Below are 23,792 nucleotides of genomic sequence, written 5' to 3'. Positions count from 1 at the left end.
CTCATTTATGCCCGTCTCCACAGAAAAAAGTTCTCAAAGGCAGGGATTTGGTCTCTTGTTCACTAGCATGTCCCAGGCACCAAAAAAAAGTGTCTGTCATGTAGTAGATACTCCCTGATCATTTGTTAAATGAATAGATGAGACAGGAAAACTAGGAGTGTGTGATGAAATGGAAATTTCGGAGAGGGTGTTTCAGCAAGGAAGGGAGTACTTAGTTGCCAAATGTTGTTGAGGGGTATGATCAAATGAAGACAGACATATATCCCTTGAATTTGGCAACATGGAGATTTTAAATGACTTTGATGAAAGCAGTTACAAAGAAGCAGAAGCCAGATTGGATTTGGAAGAAGTGTGAATAGAGAGAATTGGTGACAGCCTTTAGAGATTTGATTATGCAAGGGAGCAGAAAAATGGAAATTTGAGTTTAGGGAGGATATTTTTCATAAAATAGAAGATGTAGAACACGTTTACATACTATCAAGAATCATCTAGTAGAAAGGGAGAGGTTGTTGGGAGTGGGGAGAGAACAGAGACTTTGAGAAGGTGCAAGATGAAAAGTGATGGATCTTTGATAGAAGTACACTTCTTTCAACAAAACAGATAGAAAACTAGTGCTTTGTAGCCAGCCTCATTTATTTTCATGGATGGCTTGAAATGTCATCCTGATGGTCATAGCTCTAGCTCCTGAGTTCAAGATCTGCAGAATCTTCTACTTGGTATTTGATCCGTAAGCTCCTCACTAAGCATTTCCAAAACTAAATCATCTTAACCCACAAAAGCTGTTTTGTTTCTCAGAGATCTGATAATCACCCCCATTCCTTCTCTGTCCTCAAGTTAAAGAAGTCACCAGATGCTGTCAATTTTCTCTTTAGTTGCTTCTGGCAATATTGTGTACAGTAGCAAAAAATTAGTAATAACCATCCATGAAAAAGAAACTACAGATCTCCTACTGATGATGGTTTGACTTATGATTGTATGATTTTACAGTGGTATGCATTGAGTAGAATCCATACTTCAGATTTTGAATTTTGATCTTTTCCTGGGCTGGAACTATGCGGTACGATACTCATGATGCTGGGCAGGGGCATTGAGCTGCAGCTCCAGTCAGCTATGCAGACATGAGGGTAAACAGCCAGTTCACTTAAAACCATTCTATAAAATCGTTACGTTACTCTTTTTCTGTACAGTATCCAGTAAATTGCAGGAGATACCCAACACTATATTATAAAATAGGCTTTGTGTGAAATGATTTAGCCCAATTGTAGACTAATATATAAGTGTTCTGAGCTCTTTAAGGTGGGCTAGGCTAAGCTGTGATTGATGTTTAGTAGGTCAGGTGTATTAAATGCATTTTTGACTTAAGAGTATTTTAATTTTAATGGGTTTATCAGGCTATAAACCCATCAGAAGTTGAGGAAGATCTATAGTTAAATTATGATACTTCCAACAAATAAAATAGGTACTGATAGGAGTTGGTTTCTGGGATATTACTAGATTTTTTTTTTTTAAAGAAGCAGAACAGTGTTTCGTTTTTTATTTAAAGATTTTATTTATTTATTTGACAGACACAGATCACAAGTAGGCAGAGAGGCAGGCAGAGAGAGGGAGAAGCAGGCTCCCCGCTGAGCAGAGAGCCCAATGCGGGGCTCGATCCCAGGACCCCGCGATCATGACCTGAGCCGAAGGCAGAGGCTTTAACCCACTGAGCCACCCAGGTGCCCCTTTATTGTTGTTCTTAAACATTACTAGGTATTTGTTTGTCCTTCAGTAATGACTTAAAACGTATAGCAGTTATTTTTCATACTATTTCTAGGAGATGCCTCAGTAATACAGGGATAATTTCCTTTGGGTCTTTGTGAGGGCTTTTGAAGAAGGAGGATTCAAGCTGAATTGTATTGTTACACTGAATCCAGTTAATTTGCAACTCTATGAGTGCCAGTTAGGTGCCAGGCATTGGGTATTTTTTCAGTGATCACGCAGTATATTAGAATTTTACAAGATTTCATTAGGAATTGTTAGCTCAAAAAGATAAACACACACACCTGTTCATTGCAGTGTCATTTACAATAGTCAAGACCTGAAGCATCCCAGGTGTCAGTTGATGGATGAAGGAAATGTGGTATATGTATATATTTATAATAGAATATTATTTAACCATAAGAGTGAAATATTGCCATTTGTGACATGGATTGACCTTGAGTGTGTTATGCTAAGTAAAAGAAAGAAGTACTGTATGATTTCACTTGTATGTGGAATCTTACTAAACAAAACAAAAGAATCCAAGTTCACAGAACAGATTGGTGGTTGCCAGAAGTAGGGGATGAGGGGTGGGTACAGGTGGTCCAAAGATACAAGTTTCCATTACAAAAAAAGAATAAAGTATAGTATGGTGGCTATAGTTAATCACATGTATTTGAAAGTTTCTAAGAGAGTAGCTCTTAAAAGTTCTCATCACAAGAAAATTTGTAATTAGGTGTGTCGGTGGATATTAACTAGACTTATTGTGATCATTTGACAGTGTACATAAATACTGAATTATTATATTGTATGCCTGAAACTCATATGTTTTATTTAAGTTATATCTCGAATTTTTTTAAGGACAGAAAATAATTCATTAAAATCTGCCTGAAAACAGTTTTTAAAAACACTATTCTCTATTCCATAAGACAAAATCCAGATGCTGCCTTAGCATGACATATAAAAGGTTCTTCCTCACCTGGCATCTGCCTAATTAGCATTTTGTATCCTGTTAGGAATGATTTGCTCTTTTATGCTTCTATGTACTTTTTGGTCTTCTATGTACTTTTTGTTCTCTTCTGCTTGGACTGCAGTGCTCTTCCCTTGTTCCAGTCCTTCCCCTCATCTTTCCTTGCCCCATTCTCCTAATGACCCCTTAATTTTTCAACTCAGATATCCTTGCTGGAATCTCCTTGGGTAGTCCTTCTTATTCTCTGCTTTCCCCCAATTTGGATATTCCCTTCTTTGGACTCTGTACCATTTTATATGTACCTCTGTATGGCAGTCATATTGTATTGAAATTCTTAGCTCTTTTTGTTTCTCCCTGTCTTAATTTGTGAGCTCTTTGAGAATAAGGAGAATCAGAGATACAAAGATACTCATCTTTGTGACATGGAGCCTACCAATATTAAAACAAAACATAGTGGGTGCCTGGGTGCCTCAGTGGGTTGAGCCTCTGCCGTATCTCAGGGTCCTGGGATTGAGCCCCGCATCCGGTGATCTACTCAGCAGGGAGTCTGCTTCCCCCTCTGTCTGCCTGCCTCTCTGCCTACATGTGATCTCCCTATGTAAAATAAATAAATAAATAAAAGTCTTTTTAAATAAATAAATAGAACAAAACATAGAATCCAGGTAATCTTTACAGCCATCTAATTCTTCCATCGCCTGCAACTAGGCCAGCCCCAGGCATACACCTTAAAAGCATGCTACTGCTGCTTTCTCATTCAGCTCACACTCTGGTCTTAGAAGAACAATATTCAGCCTTGGTGGTTTTAAGAATATTGGGGTGACCCTGGGGCAAATAATACATTATATGTTAATAAAAATAATTTTCAAAATATTCTCATCAAATAAAAAAGAATATTGGGTTGAAACTTTAGATGAGTGAGAAGGGCTTTCTCTCTCTCTCTCAGCACACATGTATCTGCTTTAACATATGCCTGAAATTCTTTTCATTTTTTTAGCTGTAGAAAGGTTTTAAGTGCTTTTATGCGAGAACGAGAATGGTAAGAGATGGGAATTCATTGGTACTAAAGCTGTAAACCAGTAAAAATGAGTTGTAGGACTTTTTCTGTTGTTTGATATGGGGGCACTTACAGCAGAACTTTGGTACATGGTTTTCCAAAGGAGGCCTCCTACCTAGAAAGAAGGTGCTTGTGTTATGCATGTGACAAAGTAGGGGCTCCTTTGAAGACACCTGATGTCACACCTTTGCCGAGGATCACTTTCATCTTCACTGCATAGATACATATAAACTGTAAGCAGAATTCCTTGTTGCTATCTCTTAGTCCCCCAATTTAGTGGAACCATTTTATGAGATAGATGTGGGAAAGGGATTCTGTAGCAAGAGTTATATACTTAGGACATCTGAAAATGTATGCACTCTAAATATGCAGAACTCTGTATTTGCTATTAGAAATGCTAGTCTAGAGTGGAAAACATTTGAACATTGGGCTTTCAGTCACCTATTTCATAACCATTCTCTGAAGTTAATGGTACAGTTGACCCTTAAACAACGTGAGGTTTGGGGTGTTGACCCCCTGTGCAGTTAGAAATCTGCATATAACCTCTGACTACCCAAAATTCAACCACAAACACCCTGCTGTTGACCATAGAAGTCTTACTGATAACATAAACAGTCGAGTAATGCATATTTTGTATATTATATGTCCTGTATACTGTATTCTTACAATAATAATGAAGAAAAAATACATTTACAGTATTGTAAAAAATCTGCTTATAAGTGGATCCATGCAGTTCACACCCATGTTGTTCGAGGATCAGCTGTATTGCCTAAACCGTTAGGCCCTTGGCTTTCTCATTAAGATTAATTAGTGATATATTCCAGATCTTTCCATCAGTTATTTTTTGAATTGTTAAATCTTTTGTTATTCTTCATCCAAAGACATTTTAGCATAGCTAGTACTTATTACTAAGTGATATATTTTCTTTGGCAAACTTAAATGTGGATAATTTGCTTTCTTCTAGGTTTTGGGCGGAAAGATGTAGTTGAATATTTGCTTCAGAATGGTGCAAATGTCCAAGCACGTGATGATGGGGGGCTTATTCCTCTTCATAACGCATGTTCTTTTGGTCATGCTGAAGTAGTCAGTCTCCTTTTGCGACATGGTGCAGACCCAAATGCTCGTGATAATTGGAATTACACCCCCCTCCATGAAGCTGCAATTAAAGGAAAGATTGATGTTTGCATTGGTAAGACTATTTACTTTCTGAATCTTCCTTGAAAGTTTGTAACTATTCTGAGTCTAAATTGAATTCACTTGTTAATATGATCAAATTCTGCCAGGCTGAATTTAAATACTAAAGAACACTTTGTAATTTAACCTAACCATTATTTACTGAGTGTCTGTTTTTATATGATATTAAACTTAAGTTCTTTAAAGAAGAGAATACAAAATTCCTTTTCTCTAGAAATGTAGATTCTCTTGGGAGAATAAGACACATGAAAAACCAGGTAAAGTCATGGTAGAAGTGAACAGGAATTGTTAGAGGGAACTGAGTACTGTGACTTGGTTAGAGTCAGGTTGCTCCTTCCTGGAGTCTTTCCAGGAAGTAATGGGAGAAAGATTGAAAAAGGTAGGTAGACTTCTTTATAAAGAGCTTTGAATTCCAGGTTAGGGAGCTTGTTATTGTTATGTAGGTAGTGTGGAATCATTGAAGACTTTTAAGAAAACAGTCTCATGAAGTGTAGCTTATTTTCAAAAGAATGATCTGAAGGGGGTTAGGTTGAAAAGAAGGCATCAGAGAGACCAGCTAGGAAGCTGTAGAATAACCCAGATGACAAATGATGAGGGCATGAAGTAAGGTTGTTGTAGAATAGAAATGGCAGGATAAGTACAGAAACATTTGAAGGACAAATTATCAGTCATTTACAATGCTTTAACAGATGATAGAAGATTTGCCTGACAGGTTGATCACTGACAAAATTATCATTGAAAAGGTTGCTTATTTGAGAGTTTCATTAATCTGGTATTAACTTTTCTGAGCCTACTAGTCAGGGATTTTGGACTCTGCTTACCTTAGCTCTGTTTCCTGATGCAAAACAGGGACAGTTGAAATGTTGGAGACAGATAGAAAACCAACTCTGTGCACTAGGAAAAGCCCAGGTGCTCTAAGCTGGACTGACTGTTCTCCCTCATCGCAAAGCCCCAAATCACTATTTATACTGGTCAGGTTAGTTTAAGTTAGGTCATTTATAAAGATATAAAACGCATTACCCAGTAATCTCTGCCCAATTCTCCTTTCCTGTGTGTTACCTAAGTTGCTACTCCCTCTGCTCATAGTCCTTTTCTAGTTCCTGAGTCTCAGAGATACAAATAATCAGCTTTAATAATGTAGGGTTTTCCAAATATAGTTATAGGTCTTCACTGTCCAGTATGGTAGCTGAGGACTTGTAATATGGCTGATTTGTATTGAGATACACTTTTTACATACCAGTTTTCACAGATCGACTTTGGAAAAAGAGCAATGCAAAAGTCTCAATTTTATATTGATCACAGTATAAATAAAACACTGAAATGGTACTTTGGGTATATTGGGTTAAATAAAATGTGTTTAAAATAATTTAACCTGTTTCTTTTCTTTTTTTTCTTTTTTTTTAATGTGGCTACTAGAAAATTCTAAATTACATGTGTGGCTCACATTTTATTTCTGTTGGCCAGCATTGTTACAGGGAGTAGTAGAGTGGAATGAATATAACTGTGTCAAAGAACGGGAGGTAGGCTCCCCTTTCTGCATGTATTTGCCTGTCTTTCCTCGGCACCTTACTTACAGAGTGTGCTAGAATATCTTTATATGACAAATAACAATACAGAATATAGCATGAGCCTTTTTGTGTATGTTCTAGGATGTAATGAAACAGTTTTGATTTGGGGTTTGTTAACCCTACAGAAGGCATTTTTTTCTTTTTTAAAGAATTTTTCCATGTGATTTTATTTTTCTTTTCTAATTCCACAGATCCCTATTCCTGGACTATCCATAGCTTTAGAAATTCCATTTTTGTTACGATAGGACAGTGTACCATGAGCAGTCGTTCATTTGGAGTTAGAGAACAAGCTTTCAAGCAAATTAGCCTTTTATTTCTTTATATACTCTTACCTGTCCTTAGTCACAAAGCAAAGGAAACCTGACATTGAGCTTAGGGGGCATTTATTTAGTGTATGCTATACATTAAATAATGCAATATTTTATACAATCTTATCTTTAAAATGTAACATTCAGCATGCCGTCAGGATATGGAAGGTGTTTAAATAACTCAAAGACTTCTGGACCAGAATTTTGAGAAGATCAGATTGTCATGATTACCATTTTGAAAGGTAGTGTCACTGTGTTGTTGCAGTGCTCTTACAGCATGGAGCTGAGCCAACCATCCGGAATACAGATGGAAGGACAGCATTAGATTTAGCAGACCCATCTGCCAAAGCAGTGCTGACCGGTAAGTCTACGTACTCACTTTGGGTATTCTGGGAAGAATATAAAGAATTGAGCCTCCTAGGTAGATGGTCTGTTTCCTCCAGTTAATGACTTTTAACTAGATTTTCAAAATACTGTCAGTTCAGTTGTTAATCTTCTCTACCTCTGGATAATTGGTGTTTGATTCTTACCTAAGAAAAGTAAAGCTTTTCTTTTTTCTTTTTAAATTGGTGTTTAAATTTGTGCTTCCTGTCTTATTTCGTTCAGGGGTAATAGCTAATTGCGTGTTACTATCATGTATTCAGGACATGTTTTAAATGTCCCTGACTTTTCCAAGCAAAAATAAACAACTGGGGCTACATCAAAATAAAAAGCTTTTGCACAGAGAAGGAAACAGTCAACAAAACTAAAAGACAGCTTACAGAATGGGAGAAGATATTTGTAAATAACATCTCTAATAAAGGATTAATATCCAAAATTTATAAAGAACTTAGAAAAATCAACACCCAAAAACCAAACAATCCAATTAAGAATGGGCAGAAGACATGCATAGACATTTCTCCAAAAAGACAGACAGTTGGCCAGCAAACACATGAAAAGATGCTCAGTGTTGGGGCACCTGGGTAGCTCAGTCAGTTAGCCTCCAACTCCTGATTTCGGTTCAGGTTATGGTCTCAGGGTCATGAGATCAAGCCCTGCATCAGGCTCCATGCCCAGGATGGATTCTATCTCTGTCTTTCCCTCTGCCCCTCCCCACCCCACTCCTGTGCATACAAACGCACGCATTCTCTCTCTTAAAAAAAAAAAATACTCAACATCACTTACATCTGTCAGAATGGCTAAAAATCAACAACATAAGAAACAATAGGTGTTGGTGGGGATGTAGAGAAAAAGGAACCCTTGTGCACTGTTGCTGGGAATGCAAACTGGTGCAGGCACTATGGAAAACAGCATGGAGGTTCCTTAAAAAATAGAACTACCCAGCAATCCAGCAGTTGCACTACTGGGTATTACTCAAAAATACAGAAACACTCATATTCAGAGGGACACATGCACCCTGATGTTTATAGCAGCATTATTTACGATAGCCAAGGTATAGAGGCAGCCCAAGTGTCCATCCATAGATAAATGGATAAAAAAGATGTGGTATATATACACAATGGAATATTACTCAGCCATGAAACAGAATGAATTCTTGCCTTTTGCAACAACATGGATGGAGCTAGAGTATAATGCTAAGTGAAATAAGTCGGAGAAAGACAAGTACCATATGATTTTGCTCTTGTAAAGAATTTAAGAAACAAAAAAAAATAAGCAAAGGGGGAAAAAAGGAAAACCAAGAAATAGACTCTTAACTATAGAGGACAGACTGATGGTTACCAGAGGGGAGGTGGGTAGGCGGATGGGTGAAACAAGTGATGGGGATTAAGGAGTGCACTTGAGATGACCACCTGGTGATTAAAATAAAAACTTAAAAAAAAAAATGAAAGTAGCTTAAAATATTTGAAATCTCAGAAATTAATTTTTATTGACCAGTGAGTAGGTTTATGAAACATCTCCTTTTGAAATCAGAATTGGGGCACCTGGGTGGCTCAGTGGGTTAAAGCCTCTGCCTTGGGCTCAGGTCATGATCTCGGGGTCCTGGGATCAAGCCCCACATCGGGCTCTCTGCTTGGCGGGGAGCCTGCTTCCTCCACTCTCTCTCTCTGCCTGCCTGTCTGCCTACTTGTGATCTCTGTCTAATAAATAAATAAAATCTTTAAAAATAAAGAAATCAGAGAATTTGTATTTCCAAGCTGGAACTGCCTAAAAATGCTACTTTTCTAGACATTGAAGGTGTTCTGATAAAAAATTTTTTGTAATGTATATGGTTTTATGATAAGATTCTATATAGGCTGTCAGTTTTTAAGAAGTAAGATATTTAAAAAAAAAGGTAAGATATTTTAACATCTAAAAATAAATAAATAAATAAATGTCCCTGACTTTTCCAGGTAACATGTTTTATCCCCTTTATATGCGTTTTTTTTAACATACTTTAATTTTTTTTTTTTAAACCTTTCAAAAAGCTCTGTTGTCTTTTCTAAAGCAGAGGATTCTGGTCATACCAATTTCAGTACCTTGAAGAATGTCAGTTACTGTTTCCTCTTAACATATTCATGTCTTTGGAACCTGTTAACATGTATAAGGCTTAGTCTCTAGGCACATTTTATTCTATTTTCTTTTAAAGATTTTATTTATTTATTTGACAGAGAGAGACACAGAGAGGGAACACAAGCTGGGGGAGTGGGAGAAGGAGGAGCAGGCTTCCGGCCTAGCAGGGAGCCCAATGTGGGACTCGATCCCAGGATGCTGGGATCATGACCTGAGCTGAAGGCAGATGTTTAACAACTGATCTACCCAGGCACCCTAGGTTCATTTTAAACTGTCAAGCTTTTTTGAGTGGTAGTATCCATTTCACATATTTCTTCTTCATCAGAGTGTTTCCTCTTGAAAAACTCTCTGCCATATTATTTTCTAAATTCTTACCTGTGTGAGCACCATTAGAATCACCTCTGATCTAATAGTCAAGGGCCTGAGGGGTTCTGCTATGAGCTCGTGTGCTTGGACTTTGTGATACTTCTTCTGGTATTACCGGCAAAATTTAGTCCAGTACCCCAAAGAGGCTCTAGAAAAGCAAGCTGTTACTGTAACTATCACTTCCATTTCCCCCTTCACTTTTCCATGCTATTCCCTGCTTTTCTCTTTTTAAAAAATCTTGGGGCTCAAAGAATCCTTGCATTAGCAGTCAGTTTATATTTTTATTGTGGACATCAGTTTGGATTTTATTTCAGCAAATCAATACACTTCTGTTATGTTAAATTATGTTAATTTAAGTTGTATTTATTTTAAAGTTTTGTTTGTATGCATTTGTAAATATGGAAGCTATAGGCATAAAGAATTTATATTTGGGGGGCCTGGGTGGCTCAGTGGGTTACAGCCTCTGCCTTCGGCTCAGGTTATGGTCCTTGGGTCCTGGGATGGAGCCTCGCATCAGGCCCTCTGCTCAGCAGGGAGCCCGCTACCCCCCTCTCTCTGCCTGCCTCTCTGCCTACTTGTGATCTCTGTCAAGTAAATAAATAAAATCTTAAAAAAAAAAAAAGTTTAATCCTGTTTTTGTATATATTTAAAGTAGTACTATAATATAGTTTTAGTGTTGGAAAATCTTCTGCATTCATAAAATTATTAATGATTATGTTCAGTTGGTAATCCCATAGATTATCTTCTGTTATCTCTATGATGTTGGCATATTGGATTTTGTTTTGTGTTACTTTGGAATGAAGTTGTGGGTGCATTTTGTCCATTGCACAAATAACATACCAGTTTTAGAAAATTTGAGGAGTAAAAAGAAAAGGAAAAGCTCACCAGTAACCTACTACCTAAGACAAACTTTGTTGAAATTTTGTTATATTTTCTTCTTGGCTTTCTTTTTTGGAACATACTGTTTCCAGATAGCTTCATGATGTAATACTAGATTTTTTTTTTTTTTACTTTTTTTTTTCTTTTAAAGATTTTATTTATTTATTTGACAGAGAGAGAGAGATCACAAGTAGGCAGAGAGGCAGGCAGGGAGAAGGGGAAGCAGGCTCCATGCCTCGGGACTCGATGATCCCAAGATCCTGACACCATGACCTGAGCCGAAGGCAGAGGCTTAACCCACTGAGTCACCCAGGCACCCCCCAACTTTTTCTTTTACTTTCATAACAAATATATTCCATGTTCTTCATATAAATATTTTTAAACTGCACAGTACTCTGTTAATCAGTTTCTGTTCATTGGAAACTTATTTCCACATTTATCTACTTTAAATATAGTTCATGAGGAGCTTTATGCATGAAGCTGTTAATGCTTTTGTGATTAATTTTTTTTTTTTTTCATTTTTTTCCCCCTAATTCACAGGTGAATATAAGAAAGATGAACTTTTGGAAAGTGCCAGGTGTGTACTAGTATTACAAATAAGTATCATGAATAACTTTATCATTAATTTTTTTAAGTAACAAGCAAACTTTTAAGAGAGAATGAATTTTTGTTTGATCTCATATATGTCTCCAGATAGGATCTGATGAAGAATATAAAGTACTAACTCTTTTTTTGTGTGTGCTAGGAGTGGCAATGAAGAAAAAATGATGGCTCTACTGACACCATTAAATGTCAACTGCCATGCAAGTGATGGCAGAAAGGTACTTTTGCAACTAAGCTTGTGTTCATCCTCCTGGTAACATGAAAATATATTTGTCTTACTAAAAACTAAAACATTTTGGTGAGAATGCTAATACTTTCTTTTAAGCAGTAATTTGGATTAGTTCTTAAACTTAGTAAAACTTTATTGGTAATAAACATTTAGTTTGCTTCCTATTTACAGTAATGAACTTAAAAATTTCTATACTATGCCTTCAGTATAAATATGTTAGATTTTGTAAAACCAGTTGATAACTATGAAGATGTAAAAGGTTTTTTTTTTTTCCCTGATGTTATATGGGGTTTTTTTTTAGCTATTATTGTAATTTCATTCATTTGTCTGATTAATATTTCAGTCAACTCCATTGCATTTGGCAGCAGGATACAACAGAGTAAAAATTGTACAGCTATTACTTCAACATGGAGCTGATGTCCATGCTAAAGATAAAGGGTAAGTAAGCATTGGAAACAAATGAGGATATCTTAAGTGTTACAGTCTTTATAATCATCTCTGTAACCTTATAAAAATCTTCTTGCTAAGCAGCATAAACATTATGGAACTTTTACAGTATGCAGATTGCTCTGAGGACACAGAGAATTATAAAACCTTAAAGCCACAACTCATAGGGCTTAAACTACACTTTAGGAAGCGTGAAAAGATACCTACAATATAAGTTTTCTACTAAATATGAGGTGATAATAGAGATAGTAGGGTAGAAGTTCCCAGGAGGAAACTCTCAGTGATGGCTGTACTGGTAGAAAGTCCTTCAGGAGGAGGTGATACTTGACCTGGACTCAGCTCAGGAAAGCAGAGAGTTTAGGAAACATCATGCAAGAGAAATTGTATGAGGGGATGTGCTAAAGCAGATATTACAGCATATTTAAGAAACAGTGACTAGACCAGTGTGGCTGAAGCATTGGTTTACACAGGGGAGGAATGAGGGTTAGGATTGGAGAAGTAGGTAAGAACCAGGATTTAGAAGACTTGGTATTCTAGTCTAAGGAATTCACAGTATGAGCCACAGTAGCTATTGAAAGATCTTAAGCAAGGGGAAAGATTTTTTTTTAAGAGGAGTTCTAGGGAACACATTCTGGCAGCAGTGTGTAAGGTAGTTTGGAGAGAAGGACCAAAGGTCAAAGAGCAGTGAGAGTAATCACTGTAGGGGTTCAGGCATAATGAAGATATATAATGTTGCAGAGGAATGGAAATGAAGACACAGCTGTAAGAGATACTATAGTGTAAGAATGGGTAAGATTTGTTGACTGGATGTGAGGAGAGAAAAAGGAATAAAAAGATAACTACATTTCAGATTCTGAAGCTGAATGACTGATACCTTGTGAGTTACGAAAAGATTGTAGAAGCAAGCCAGGAGGGAGGGAAGTCTGTATGCCCAGAGGCATAGAGGGAACTACATGTGGTTGAGCATACCATTATTGAAGGGTAAGGCTCCAGAGGGTCACACCATTGCATGCCAAGCTAAGCAGTTGGAACCAGTTTTCAGAAGCAAGGAAGAATCAGTGAAGGACATTGAAAAAAGGAGTAACAACAATAGGGGAGCCTGGGTGGTTCAGTCGGGTAAGTGTCCAACTCTTGATTTGTCTCACAGTCATGGGAAGCCCCACATGGGGCTCCACACTAGGCATGGAGTCTGCTTGAGATTATTTTTCTGCCCCCCACCCTCTGTCTGTCTCCCCCTCTTAAAAAAAAAAAAAATTCTACATCAGATTTACTTTTAGAAAAATCTGGCTACAGTTTGGAAGAGAAATTGACATAGGGGCTGTTTGAGTAGTACAGGAAGAAATAAAGGCATGGCAGTAGCCTTGGAGAAAAAAAAGATGGATGTGGAAGAGATATGGAAGTTAGAATTTTTAGAACTGTTAAACTTTGTGCATTTCTACTAGAGGATCACAAAAGCCATTTGTTATTTAAATCTCAGTGTAAATTTAAGGTTAATTAAAATTAAATGAACTAAACCTGTAGGGAATCTATAATAACGTAAGCTGCTTCTCACTCCCTACCCCCTCCCTCATATTGTAGTGATCTGGTGCCCTTACACAATGCCTGTTCTTATGGTCATTATGAAGTAACTGAGCTTCTGGTCAAGGTTAGTTCTCTTCTATTTTTCTCAGAATTACATAAAATCACTTGAAATATATCATATACCTATTGACTGTGTGTTTTTAGTGCTTGGAGGGTATAGAGGAATATGTATAGTCATTCTAAGATGTAGGTGATTGATGGGTCAACATTCAACTGCTTTGAGATTTTTAAGATACCTTAAGATTTTAAGTATAAAAATAGCACTGTCATCTCGTGAATACCACCTTAAATGATTCTGTAATTTGTGGCTAACGGTGAAGTTTCAAAATTCTTGAAAATACCAGGAAGCAGTTTGTAGTGATTCAGATATTAGGTTGCAGCAGGCTCCTTTGGTCAGCTGCACTTCCCCCAGGATGCTAGGAGGCACTTGTTTAACCAGCAGCTTCCCAGGACTGAAAACAAACTTTTTTTGCTCCCTGTTGGTTAAAAATAGAAGATACATATTCTTCTTCGGAGGAGATAGAAGGATCTCACCCATAGCTATTTCCTTTTGTCCCCCAGTCCCTATACATATATTTGACCACATTCCTTAGGCATCTCTTACTCTGCACCATTCTGCCCCTTTTAATACTTGTCCTCATTCTAGCAGCAGCCATCATGGTAGGATATTTGTTCCCAATCCATGCTTGATTTTGGCATGTGCTACCACAGGATACTTCCCCACAGAAACAACTTTAACGATTAGATACTCTGAGTAGCCTCTAAGCCTTTTTAAATGTATAAGCTGCAACATTACATATCTGGAGCAGTCATGCTTTTCTTACTGTAAAACAATCTTGAATTCAACAGAACATTTGGAATATTATTGTAGGTAAAAGTGAAACATGAGACAGATTGCATTGGGTCCTACAGACAATGATGTTTTCCTAAGACCTGATGTTCCATAAATAAGAATGGCAGGCTGACTAGAGGTCATATGTATAGAGGTTAGCTGAGGTGAGGTTGCAGTTACCAGAGCAGTCAAGCTCAGGAGTGTCTAGATTAGCCAAGTAGATAGAGACAGAATACAGGCGGAGGGTGTAGGCAACACTAAGTCAGTTGGCAACCCTTGCTAAACAGTTGGCTAGCAGAAGCTGGCATTTAACTGCAAACATTCTCTTAACTGCTTTTCATGACCTGGACACTGTAGAAATTGTGATGTGATTGCTTAAAAAGCTAACATTATTTTATGCCAGTAGTAGAAGTATAGTGTCAAAAGCAAATGTAACAACAGATGCAATGTACTTTTCTCAGTCAGACTGCATCGAGACTGTTATTCTAGGCACTCAATAATTTAATGGAGGGGCACCTGGGTGGCTCAGTGGGTTAAGCCTCTGCCTTGGGCTCAGGTCATGATCTCAGGGTCCTGGGATCGAGCCCCGCATCGGGCTCTCTGCTCAGCAGGGAGCCTGCTTCCTCCTCTCTCTCTGCCTGCCTTTCTGCCTACTTGTGATCTCTGTCAAATAAATAAATAAAATCTTTAAAAAATAATAATAATAATAATAATAATTTAATGGAGCTTTGAAGCTGAAGTATATTTAGCTGAGGGCCATGAGGGTGAAGGGAAATCTAGAAACCATCTAATGAAAAAAATGAGTGAAGGAGCTGAAGGTGTTAAAACTCAAAAAGAAAAACATAAGAGTTGCTTTCAAGTATTGCCAAGAATATTGATCTCTTTTGCTCCAAAGAAGAGCAGTAGATCCAAGTTTAAAATACATATTTAGGGGCGCCTGGGTAGCTCAGTGGGTTAAGCCTCTGCCTTCAGCTCAGGTCATGATCTCAGGGTCCTGGGACCAAGCCCCGCATCAGGCTCTCAGAGAGCCTGCTTCCCCCCCTCTCTCTGCCTGCCTCTCTGCCTACTTGTGATCTCTGTCAAATAAATAAATAAAATCTTTTTAAAAATATATATTTAACTTAATGTAGAAGAGAATTTCTAATAAGACAAGTTATCTAGTAATTATGAAAAGTCATGTTAGTTGAGAATTAGTTTCCCATCATTGAAAGTACTGAAAGATTGAGTAGCTCATTTGCCATCTGCAGGAATGCTTTGGGAAGGGATTATGAGAGACGAGAGATTAAACTAGAATGACTTCTCTGGTCTATCCAACTCCAGTACTTGGAAATGGCTAAAATTTAAAAGACTGACAATACCAAGTATTAACAAGGATGAGGGAACACTAGAACTCAAATATTGCTGATAGCAGTGCAAAAATAATAGAGCCACTTCTTAAAAATTATAATAATAAAGCCACTTCAGAAGACTATTTGTCGGGCACCTGGGTGGCTCAGTGGGTTAAGTCTCTGCCTTCGGCTTAGGTCATGATCTCAGGGTCCTGGGATCGAGCCCCGCGTCGGGCTCTGCTCAGCAGAGAGCCTGCTTCCCACTCTCTCTCTGCCTGCTTGTGATCTCTCTCTCTCTGTCAAATAAATAAATAAAATCTTTAAAAAAAAAAAAAAAAAGACTTTGTCACTTTCTAGTAAAAGTAAACCTGTATCTACTGTATCATCCATCCAGCAATTCCATTCCTAGGGACATAGCATGTGTCCATAAAGAGACTTACGGATGAATGTTCATAACACCTTATTCAGAATAGTAAAAAATTAGCAATAGTCCAAATGCCCATCAAGAGGATGGTGGATAGGGAAGTTGTGGTCCATCAGTACAATGGAATGCTACTCAGCAATAAAAAGTATTGATACAACAACATGAATGAATCTCAGAAACATTGTGTGTGAATGAAGGTAGACACAAAAGTACATACTGAGTTACTCTATTTTTGTAAAGTTCAAGAGCATATAAATCTAATATATGGTGCTAACAGTCAGAATGTGGGCATGGATTATCTATAAAAGGAGCATAAGGGAACATTCTAGGGTAATGAAAGTGTACTCTGTCTTGAATTGGGTGATGGTATCATGGAGATACAGATAAAGATAATCTTCACAACTCTTCAAACTGTTCACTTTGAAGAACTGTTTCACTGTATGTAAATTATACCTCAAAAAAGGGAAAAACTTAGAAATTAGAAAAGATGCAAGTTAAATCTAAAGCTTCATTCTTAGCTATTTTTAACAATAAGAGTTAAGTAAAGCCCTTATGCATAAGCCTAGCAACCAGCTACTGGTTTTCCATGAGAAAAAAATGTATTTCTGAAATAATAGGTTTAAAACGTGGACCTTGAGGATATAGCCTGGTTAAGCTTGCATCATGTTAAATTACACAGTACTAATACTAAATTCTCTTGAAAAGTTGAACACTAACTATATGCTTTACCCTCCCCCCCCCCACAACCCCTCAGCATGGTGCCTGTGTAAATGCAATGGACTTGTGGCAATTCACTCCTCTTCATGAGGCAGCTTCAAAAAACAGGGTTGAAGTATGTTCTCTTCTCCTAAGTTATGGTGCAGATCCAACACTGCTGAATTGTCATAATAAAAGTGCTATAGACTTGGCTCCCACACCACAGTTAAAAGAAAGATTATCATGTGAGTATAAAATGATGAATGTTCAACTAAGATATTAAGATAGCAACAAACTAAAAATTTGTTCTCATTTGTTTTTAGAAATTTTTAAGTAATGGAAAATTTTCCTTACACATGGGTATCTATTGTTCTTACTAGCGTATTTAGTCATCTGGAGGTTTCTACTCATTCTACTCTTAAGATGCTATGAAAAGAAAATATATTTGTACTTGATTTTTCAAGTGAAGTTCAATGAGATTGTATGCTTTTGGAAAGAGTGAATTTGGGTTTTGTTCCTGTCTTTGGTGTGAGTTTCTTATTAATCTGCCTTGTCATTTGTAGGATTGCTGTCTTTTAAACATGGACCCCAGATCCTAACCATCTAATATTCTTTGATATCTGGCAGTTCTATGGTTTTCTGTCTGTAACTGAAGTAAATGTAGTGAGAAACAGCCACCTAGTTTGGATTTAATATTGCTGTACATAAATAGGAAACTTGTATTAAATTTGTGTTACTCTGGAACAATAAAGGAAAATGGGTGGTTTCACAAATCTGATGAATAAAAGAGAAATCTTGAGAAAATACTCTTTCATTTGTTCATCAGTAGTGGGTGGCTCTTGGAAATACTCAGTTTTTGGCTCATCTACCACCATGATGTTAGAGCACGAACCATCTTAGAGCTCTCTGGTCTGGTAATACATTGTAGTACTCCAGATTCCTACAGACCAAAATAGACCCTGAGTTGGCCCATGGGCTAAATCTGTGTATACATTTAGGGATGAATTATGTCATAACTGAGGGGGAAACTGGTATAGCACTGTCCTCTTCTGGGGGGTTATATTTGGAGAATATCTTTAGAGCTTCTATCTGAATATTTTGGTAGATAATTTTGAAAATAATTTCAAAAACACTAAGTATCTTTTATTAGGTAAGTTCCATCAATTTGATAATTCTCATGCAGATCTGTATGCTTTTTTTTTTCATCTAGATGAGTTTAAAGGCCACTCATTGCTGCAGGCTGCACGGGAAGCTGATGTAACACGAATCAAAAAACATCTCTCTCTGGAAATGGTGAATTTTAAGCATCCTCAAACACATGAAACAGCATTGGTAATGTTTCAGATTAAAGTTTTGAAGATGCAGTAACCAAAAACATGTTGAACTAATCATAACGTCCTACTTCTATTGATGATACACAGTAACATAATGTCCTCCTTCTAGTAATAGAATTGGTTTTGAAAATCTGTTTTTTAAAAAATTAATGCCTGAACATACATTTTTTTAAAAAGGTCAAACAGTACAGAAAAATAGACAACCTCACCTCCCCAAAAGACAATACTGTTACTCATTTGAGTGTCCTTCCAGAAAAAAAAACTTTATTCATATACTGGTGTATGTTATGCGTAGCTTTTTTATTATTGTAATAGTACATATTATTTCCTTATAAAAATTATAAATGCTTGTGATTGAGAATTTCAAATCCACTGAAAGTAATGAAAAATAATCCTGTCATCCATCTAAAAACAACTTGGTTTTCCTTCCAGTATTATAATTTTTTTCAAAATTAGTCTGAAGTCTGTATATATCCCCTCTGTACTGTGTAAATAAAGTGTCTGTGTGATTTGAGGCTACTTCCCCGTTAGAGGTAATAACACTTCTGTTATGTTACTGTAACAAAGCTGTAACAAAGTGGATGAAAATTGGACAGTCTATGGAAAAGCAGTGAGAAAAGAATGAGAGCTAATAGGGATAAAGTGATGGAAGGTAGGAAGACAATGGTGTAATCAAAGACTACATTAGAAACTCCAATTTTTTAGAAAGATTTTTATTTATTTATGAGAGAAAGCACGTGAGCATGAGGGGTAAGGGGTGGAGGGAGAAGCAGGCTTCCCACTGAGCAGGGAACCCAATGCAGGGTTCAGTCTCAGGATCCCGGGATCATGACCTGAGCCAAAGGCAACACTTAACCAGTTGAGCCACGCAGGTGCCCCAAATAGCAGTTTAAAAGGAACAAAATCAGTTCTGCTGTATGAATTGCAAAATGTGCTTTGAGTGAGGAAAGAGGACCCTAAATAAACCAATGTGTTTCAGTCTTATTACAGTCTTAGTTACCTAATATTTTGTAGGTAATTCATTTTCTTGGTTATTGGTTAATTTCCTTCTTTATGCCATGATGTAAACTATGTGAAGGTTATGTCAGAACCTATCTATAAAACATACTCAGCCTTTTTGCTAACTTAAGTTGTAAAAAAAACCCAAGTAAAAAAAGAAAGCAAAGCTTCAGACTAATAAGAAATGCTAGTGCAAATTTAAAATCATAACATTATCAAGATGGTGCAGAGAAATTAAGAAAGACTGAGAAGAAAATTTTCTGGTCTGAAAAGCTAATACTGCATATTATCTTCCACTAAATACTCTGCTATTAAACAACTTGTTTTTCTTATTAATCTTAAAATATACTAGGAGTTAAGTGTTGGTGGATAGTTGTGGTACAGGGGCAGTGTCTTCAGGTTTCCAGAGATCATGGGCCCTGCCCCACGATGGGGCACAGAGGAGTAAAAGTGCAGTTTTGAAATGGACATGATCAAGAATTCTTGGAAATAAACCATTTCCATTCTGTGTGCTATCCTGATAGATGTCCAGGGATGATTATTCACAACATACCAAAGTAGCTATGTTTACCTGTTAGAAATGGTTTTACTGAGGGCAAAGGAATGGTTTTGGTGACAGCAGCCACAATGAAGAATGAATCTGAGGCAAAGTCATGAAGATCAGATAAGCTTTATAGTTAACAACAGGTTAAAATAAGAACAGGTTTCGTATGTACTGTGTATTTAAATGTATAGAACAACTTAGTTTGGCAGTCACCAGAACTTTTATCCCATGAATTCTCAAGCTTTGAATTTAACTTCGTATTTTTACATTGATCTAGTCATTCATGCCTCCAGACATTTATTGAACACCTGTTAAAAATTATTATCCTCAATATTGGGGAGCAAAGATTTGGGACATGATCATGAGATACATTCTAGGGTTATAACTAGCAAATCCCTACCTCCTGTCTCCTTTCCTCTTTGATATATCATAGATATAGATGCTGCAGACTCCAACTTAGAGTGTATCATCTCCTCCCATTGATTTTGACAAACAGGTAATCCAAGCTCCTTATTCTGTTTGAGCAACTAGTTGAGAAAGAAGTAAATACTGATCTTGTCAGCTGTTTGACCTGTGCTGTTACCAGGCAGCATCTAGAGCTGATGAATGTCTTACTACTTGATGTAAAGAAACTCCAACCTTAGGAGTGTTTTATTAATTAAACTTTTCAAAAGAACATAGACACCGTGCTATGTGGGAATAGCATTTAAAGGAGTGTTCATGATGTTAATTTAAATTTTCATTACATCAGTAGTGGCTTTTTCAAAGATACAGGGCAACTATAAAACTTGATCAGAATATGTAGTTAACATATCTGATAAATAGGATTTGCAGGCTGGGCCCGAATTTGGTAATTGTTGTACATTCTATCCAATAGAAAGTCTTTGAGTAGCAAAGTCAGGTCAAAAATAAAACAAAGAGGTTAAATAAATTCTTAGTTGTTCTTGATTAGAAACACAAATGTTCTTAAGTAAAAATTAGTTATGTATAGTCCTTGATTAATGCTGCAATTTAAATTATCTAGCATTGTGCTGCCGCATCTCCATACCCCAAAAGAAAGCAAATATGTGAACTGTTGCTAAGAAAAGGAGCAAACATCAATGAAAAGACTAAAGAGTAAGTCTACTTTTAGTAATTAAAAATTGACACTTTTTTTTTGACACTTTTTTATTTTGGAAAATACATTGATTGGCTGACTTTTTACTTTTTCTTTTTAAGATTCTTGACTCCTCTCCACGTGGCATCTGAGAAAGCTCATAATGACGTTGTCGAAGTAGTGGTGAAACATGAAGCAAAGGTATACTTCCTTTTTGGTAATCTTTGGTAATCCAATGAGTTATTTTCTGTTCAGCAGATAAAACTCCTGGCTTCCTAAACTGCTTGCTCTCTCATAAGTATTACTTTTTTCTTCTTAACCTATACTTAAAAATAGTCTAGCAGATACTTTTCTTTATCTGATTTTTTGCTAGAAAGCCTAAGGAAGGATTTACTCCAAAAAAAAAAAAAAAAAAAAGCTTCCTATATATCCTTCCTTCTCCATTCCTTTTACCCACACCCCACCAGTCAAGTTATCCTTAAGTTCTTTTTTTAACAGAATACTCTTCAGAATATCCTCAGCTAGAGACACACTGATTATGACCAATCATCACCAGTCTTCTCTCACTCATACCTTCTGTTCCTTGGCTACCATGGTAACTCTTGTTGTTTACCTCGGCCACAGTCTTTCTTACTCTGTTATTTCTATGACTAAACCAAAGGACTTGGAACAGAAGGGAATAAATTACTTAAATAATTTGACTGAAAACAGTTCCCCATACTGTGAAGTCAGTGTTCTTCAGTTGGCATTTTTATACAAAGCATTTTATTCTTGGATAATTGTGTTTTCTTTTATTTTTTTTTTATTTTAAGATTTTATTTATTGGGGCGCCTGGGTGGCTCAGTGGGTTAAAGCCGCTGCCTTCAGCTCAGGTCGTGATCCCGGCGTCCTGGGATCGAGCCCCGCATCGGGCTCTCCGCTCGGCAGGGAGCCTGCTTCCTCCATTCTCTCTCTGCCTGCCTCTCTGCCTACTTGTGATCTGTCTGTCAAATAAATAAATAAAATCTTTTAAAAAAAAAAAAAGATTTTATTTATTTGACAGACAGAGATCACAAGTAGGCAGAGAGATAGGCAGAGAGAGAAGAAGGGAAGCAGGCTCCCTGCCGAGCGGAGAGCCCGATGCGGGGCTTGATCCCAGGACCCTGAGATCATGACCTGAGCCGAAGGCAGAGGCTTTAACCCACTGAGCCACCCAGGAGCCCCGAATTAGTTTTCATCAGGCTAGAAATCATCATTTCTTGCCCAGGAACTTTGAAAAATACCACTCAGTAAAAAATACACGTGGCATCCCACATTGGAAGAGATGACAGTCACCAAATTCAACAGTTCTCACAGTTTTTAGCCACAGATCCTTGTCTTTTCCAAACAAAATCTTTAGTAGAAATTCATTACGTAGCAAGGAATGGAGCTGCTGTGAATGAAGGGAAAAGAAAGGAGTAAGACCCTTAGCCCTTGGATGACACCATGGCTCTTCCCTAAATGTGCTTTGCAGAGTAGTTTTCTGATCTGTCCTTCCTTGGGATCCCACTCAAGGAAGCACTTAGAATTCTTTCTACAGTTTTTTCTTTGTGTTTCCTCTCAGTATCCTAATCTCTTTTTGATACGGGGGGATTTCTTGATAATGTGTAATCTCAATCTTTCCTATTGTAAATTATTGAATAAAATAAAGTTTATTCTGCTCGACTGCTTGGCCTATCTTGTCTGTCTGTTCTATAACTTTTCATTGATTGCTTTTTTCATACATGTGGTACATTACTAGAATATCAGAATACATATTAAATGTGAGTTGTGAAACTCCCTCAGAGAGTCCTGACTAGTGGGGTCAACCATCCAGGTTTGTCCAGGAACAGAGGGACTTCCAGAAACACAGGACTATTAGTACTAAAACCAGGGAAGTCCCAGGCAAACCAGAAGAAGTTTGTCACCCTGATCTTAACACAAAGTGGTACCCAAATAAAGTTTCAAGTGGATGTATTTCACATTTCAGTGAGTTTTGGTATGTGAATAAGTAGATTAATTGTCCTCATCGTTTTAAATCAGTTTTCAAGTTCATAAGCATGGAGATAAGTAATTTATAATCCAGTTTTGGTTTCTCTGAGAAAGTCTTACTACATTCCTGTTCAAATATTCTCCAGTTCCACGAATATGAGTTGGACTGTGTCTCATTACACTGGTGGCCACAGGGTTGATTACTGAGGAACTTGATTTCTCACTTAAGTTTTAAAAAATTATTTACCTGGTGGGGAAGGGTGCATTTGAAGATGAGATGGGGGAGTTAACATTTTACTTTATTTTTTTTTTAAGATTTTATTTATTTATTTGAGAGAGAGAGAGAAACAGACAGACAGTGAGAGAGCATGAGAGGGGAGGTCAGAGGGAGAAATAGACTTCCCATGGAGCTTAGAGCCTGATGTGGGGCTCCATCCCAGGACTCCTGGGATCATGACCTGAGCTGAAGGCAATCGCTTAGCCAACTGAGCTGCCCAGGGACCCTTCTTTTTACTGTATTTTATTACATACCCATCAGTTTCTCCCTTTATCAACCCATAAATGTATACATACATGTTACACATTTCAGAGTAATTTGCAAATTGCTATACACTTCTCCCTAAATATTTCCATGTAAGCATCATCTAGAGGTCAGAATTTATTTACAAGTTTTTTGGGAGTGCAGAACTTACATGCAGTGAAATGCACAAATCTTAAATGTACATGTCCTGAAGTTTGACTAATGTATACACGTGTGTTACCAAAACTCATCAAGGTATAGAGGTCACAGGAGGACCCCATCCAAGGCAATCGCCACCCCTAGATGCAACAGCCATTTCATTTATTTCCTGTGTAGATTAATTTGCCTGTTCTAGGCCTTCATGTCTATGAAATTGTACAATGCATACTCTACTGTAAGGCTTTCTCCTCTGTATATTTTGGAGATTCATCCGTGTACCAATCATTTGTTCCTTTTTATTGCTCAAAAGTATTTTGTTGTGTGTATAGACCATAATGTATTTATCTATACAGGTTATATTTTACATGATAAAAATCAAAGATTAAGCCAGTAGGAATAAATGTTTTAATGCTAATTTAGTCTCCGGCTTTGTTACTGTTGCCTG

At 37.1% G+C, this 23,792-nt stretch overlaps 1 protein-coding gene across 1 annotated transcript in view; it reads left to right on the top strand.

The window, feature by feature from the left end:
- TNKS2 (tankyrase 2) overlaps nucleotides 1-23,792 on the top strand; it is a 70,511-nt gene that overhangs the window by 9,720 nt on the left and 36,999 nt on the right. The window contains exons 2-11 of the mRNA XM_080823318.1: nucleotides 4,726-4,950; nucleotides 7,097-7,192; nucleotides 11,107-11,143; nucleotides 11,312-11,387; nucleotides 11,742-11,836; nucleotides 13,424-13,490; nucleotides 16,765-16,951; nucleotides 17,917-18,038; nucleotides 20,608-20,699; nucleotides 20,802-20,880. Of these exons, the coding sequence (XP_080679444.1) occupies nucleotides 4,726-4,950; nucleotides 7,097-7,192; nucleotides 11,107-11,143; nucleotides 11,312-11,387; nucleotides 11,742-11,836; nucleotides 13,424-13,490; nucleotides 16,765-16,951; nucleotides 17,917-18,038; nucleotides 20,608-20,699; nucleotides 20,802-20,880 (1,076 nt within the window). The remainder of the gene's footprint in view (nucleotides 1-4,725; nucleotides 4,951-7,096; nucleotides 7,193-11,106; nucleotides 11,144-11,311; nucleotides 11,388-11,741; nucleotides 11,837-13,423; nucleotides 13,491-16,764; nucleotides 16,952-17,916; nucleotides 18,039-20,607; nucleotides 20,700-20,801; nucleotides 20,881-23,792) is intronic.

Source organism: Martes martes (genome assembly GCF_963455335.1).
Source record: "Martes martes genome assembly, chromosome: 14".
NCBI classification, from domain to species: Eukaryota; Metazoa; Chordata; class Mammalia; order Carnivora; family Mustelidae; genus Martes; species Martes martes.
This window is presented reverse-complemented; position numbering and strand designations above follow the sequence as displayed.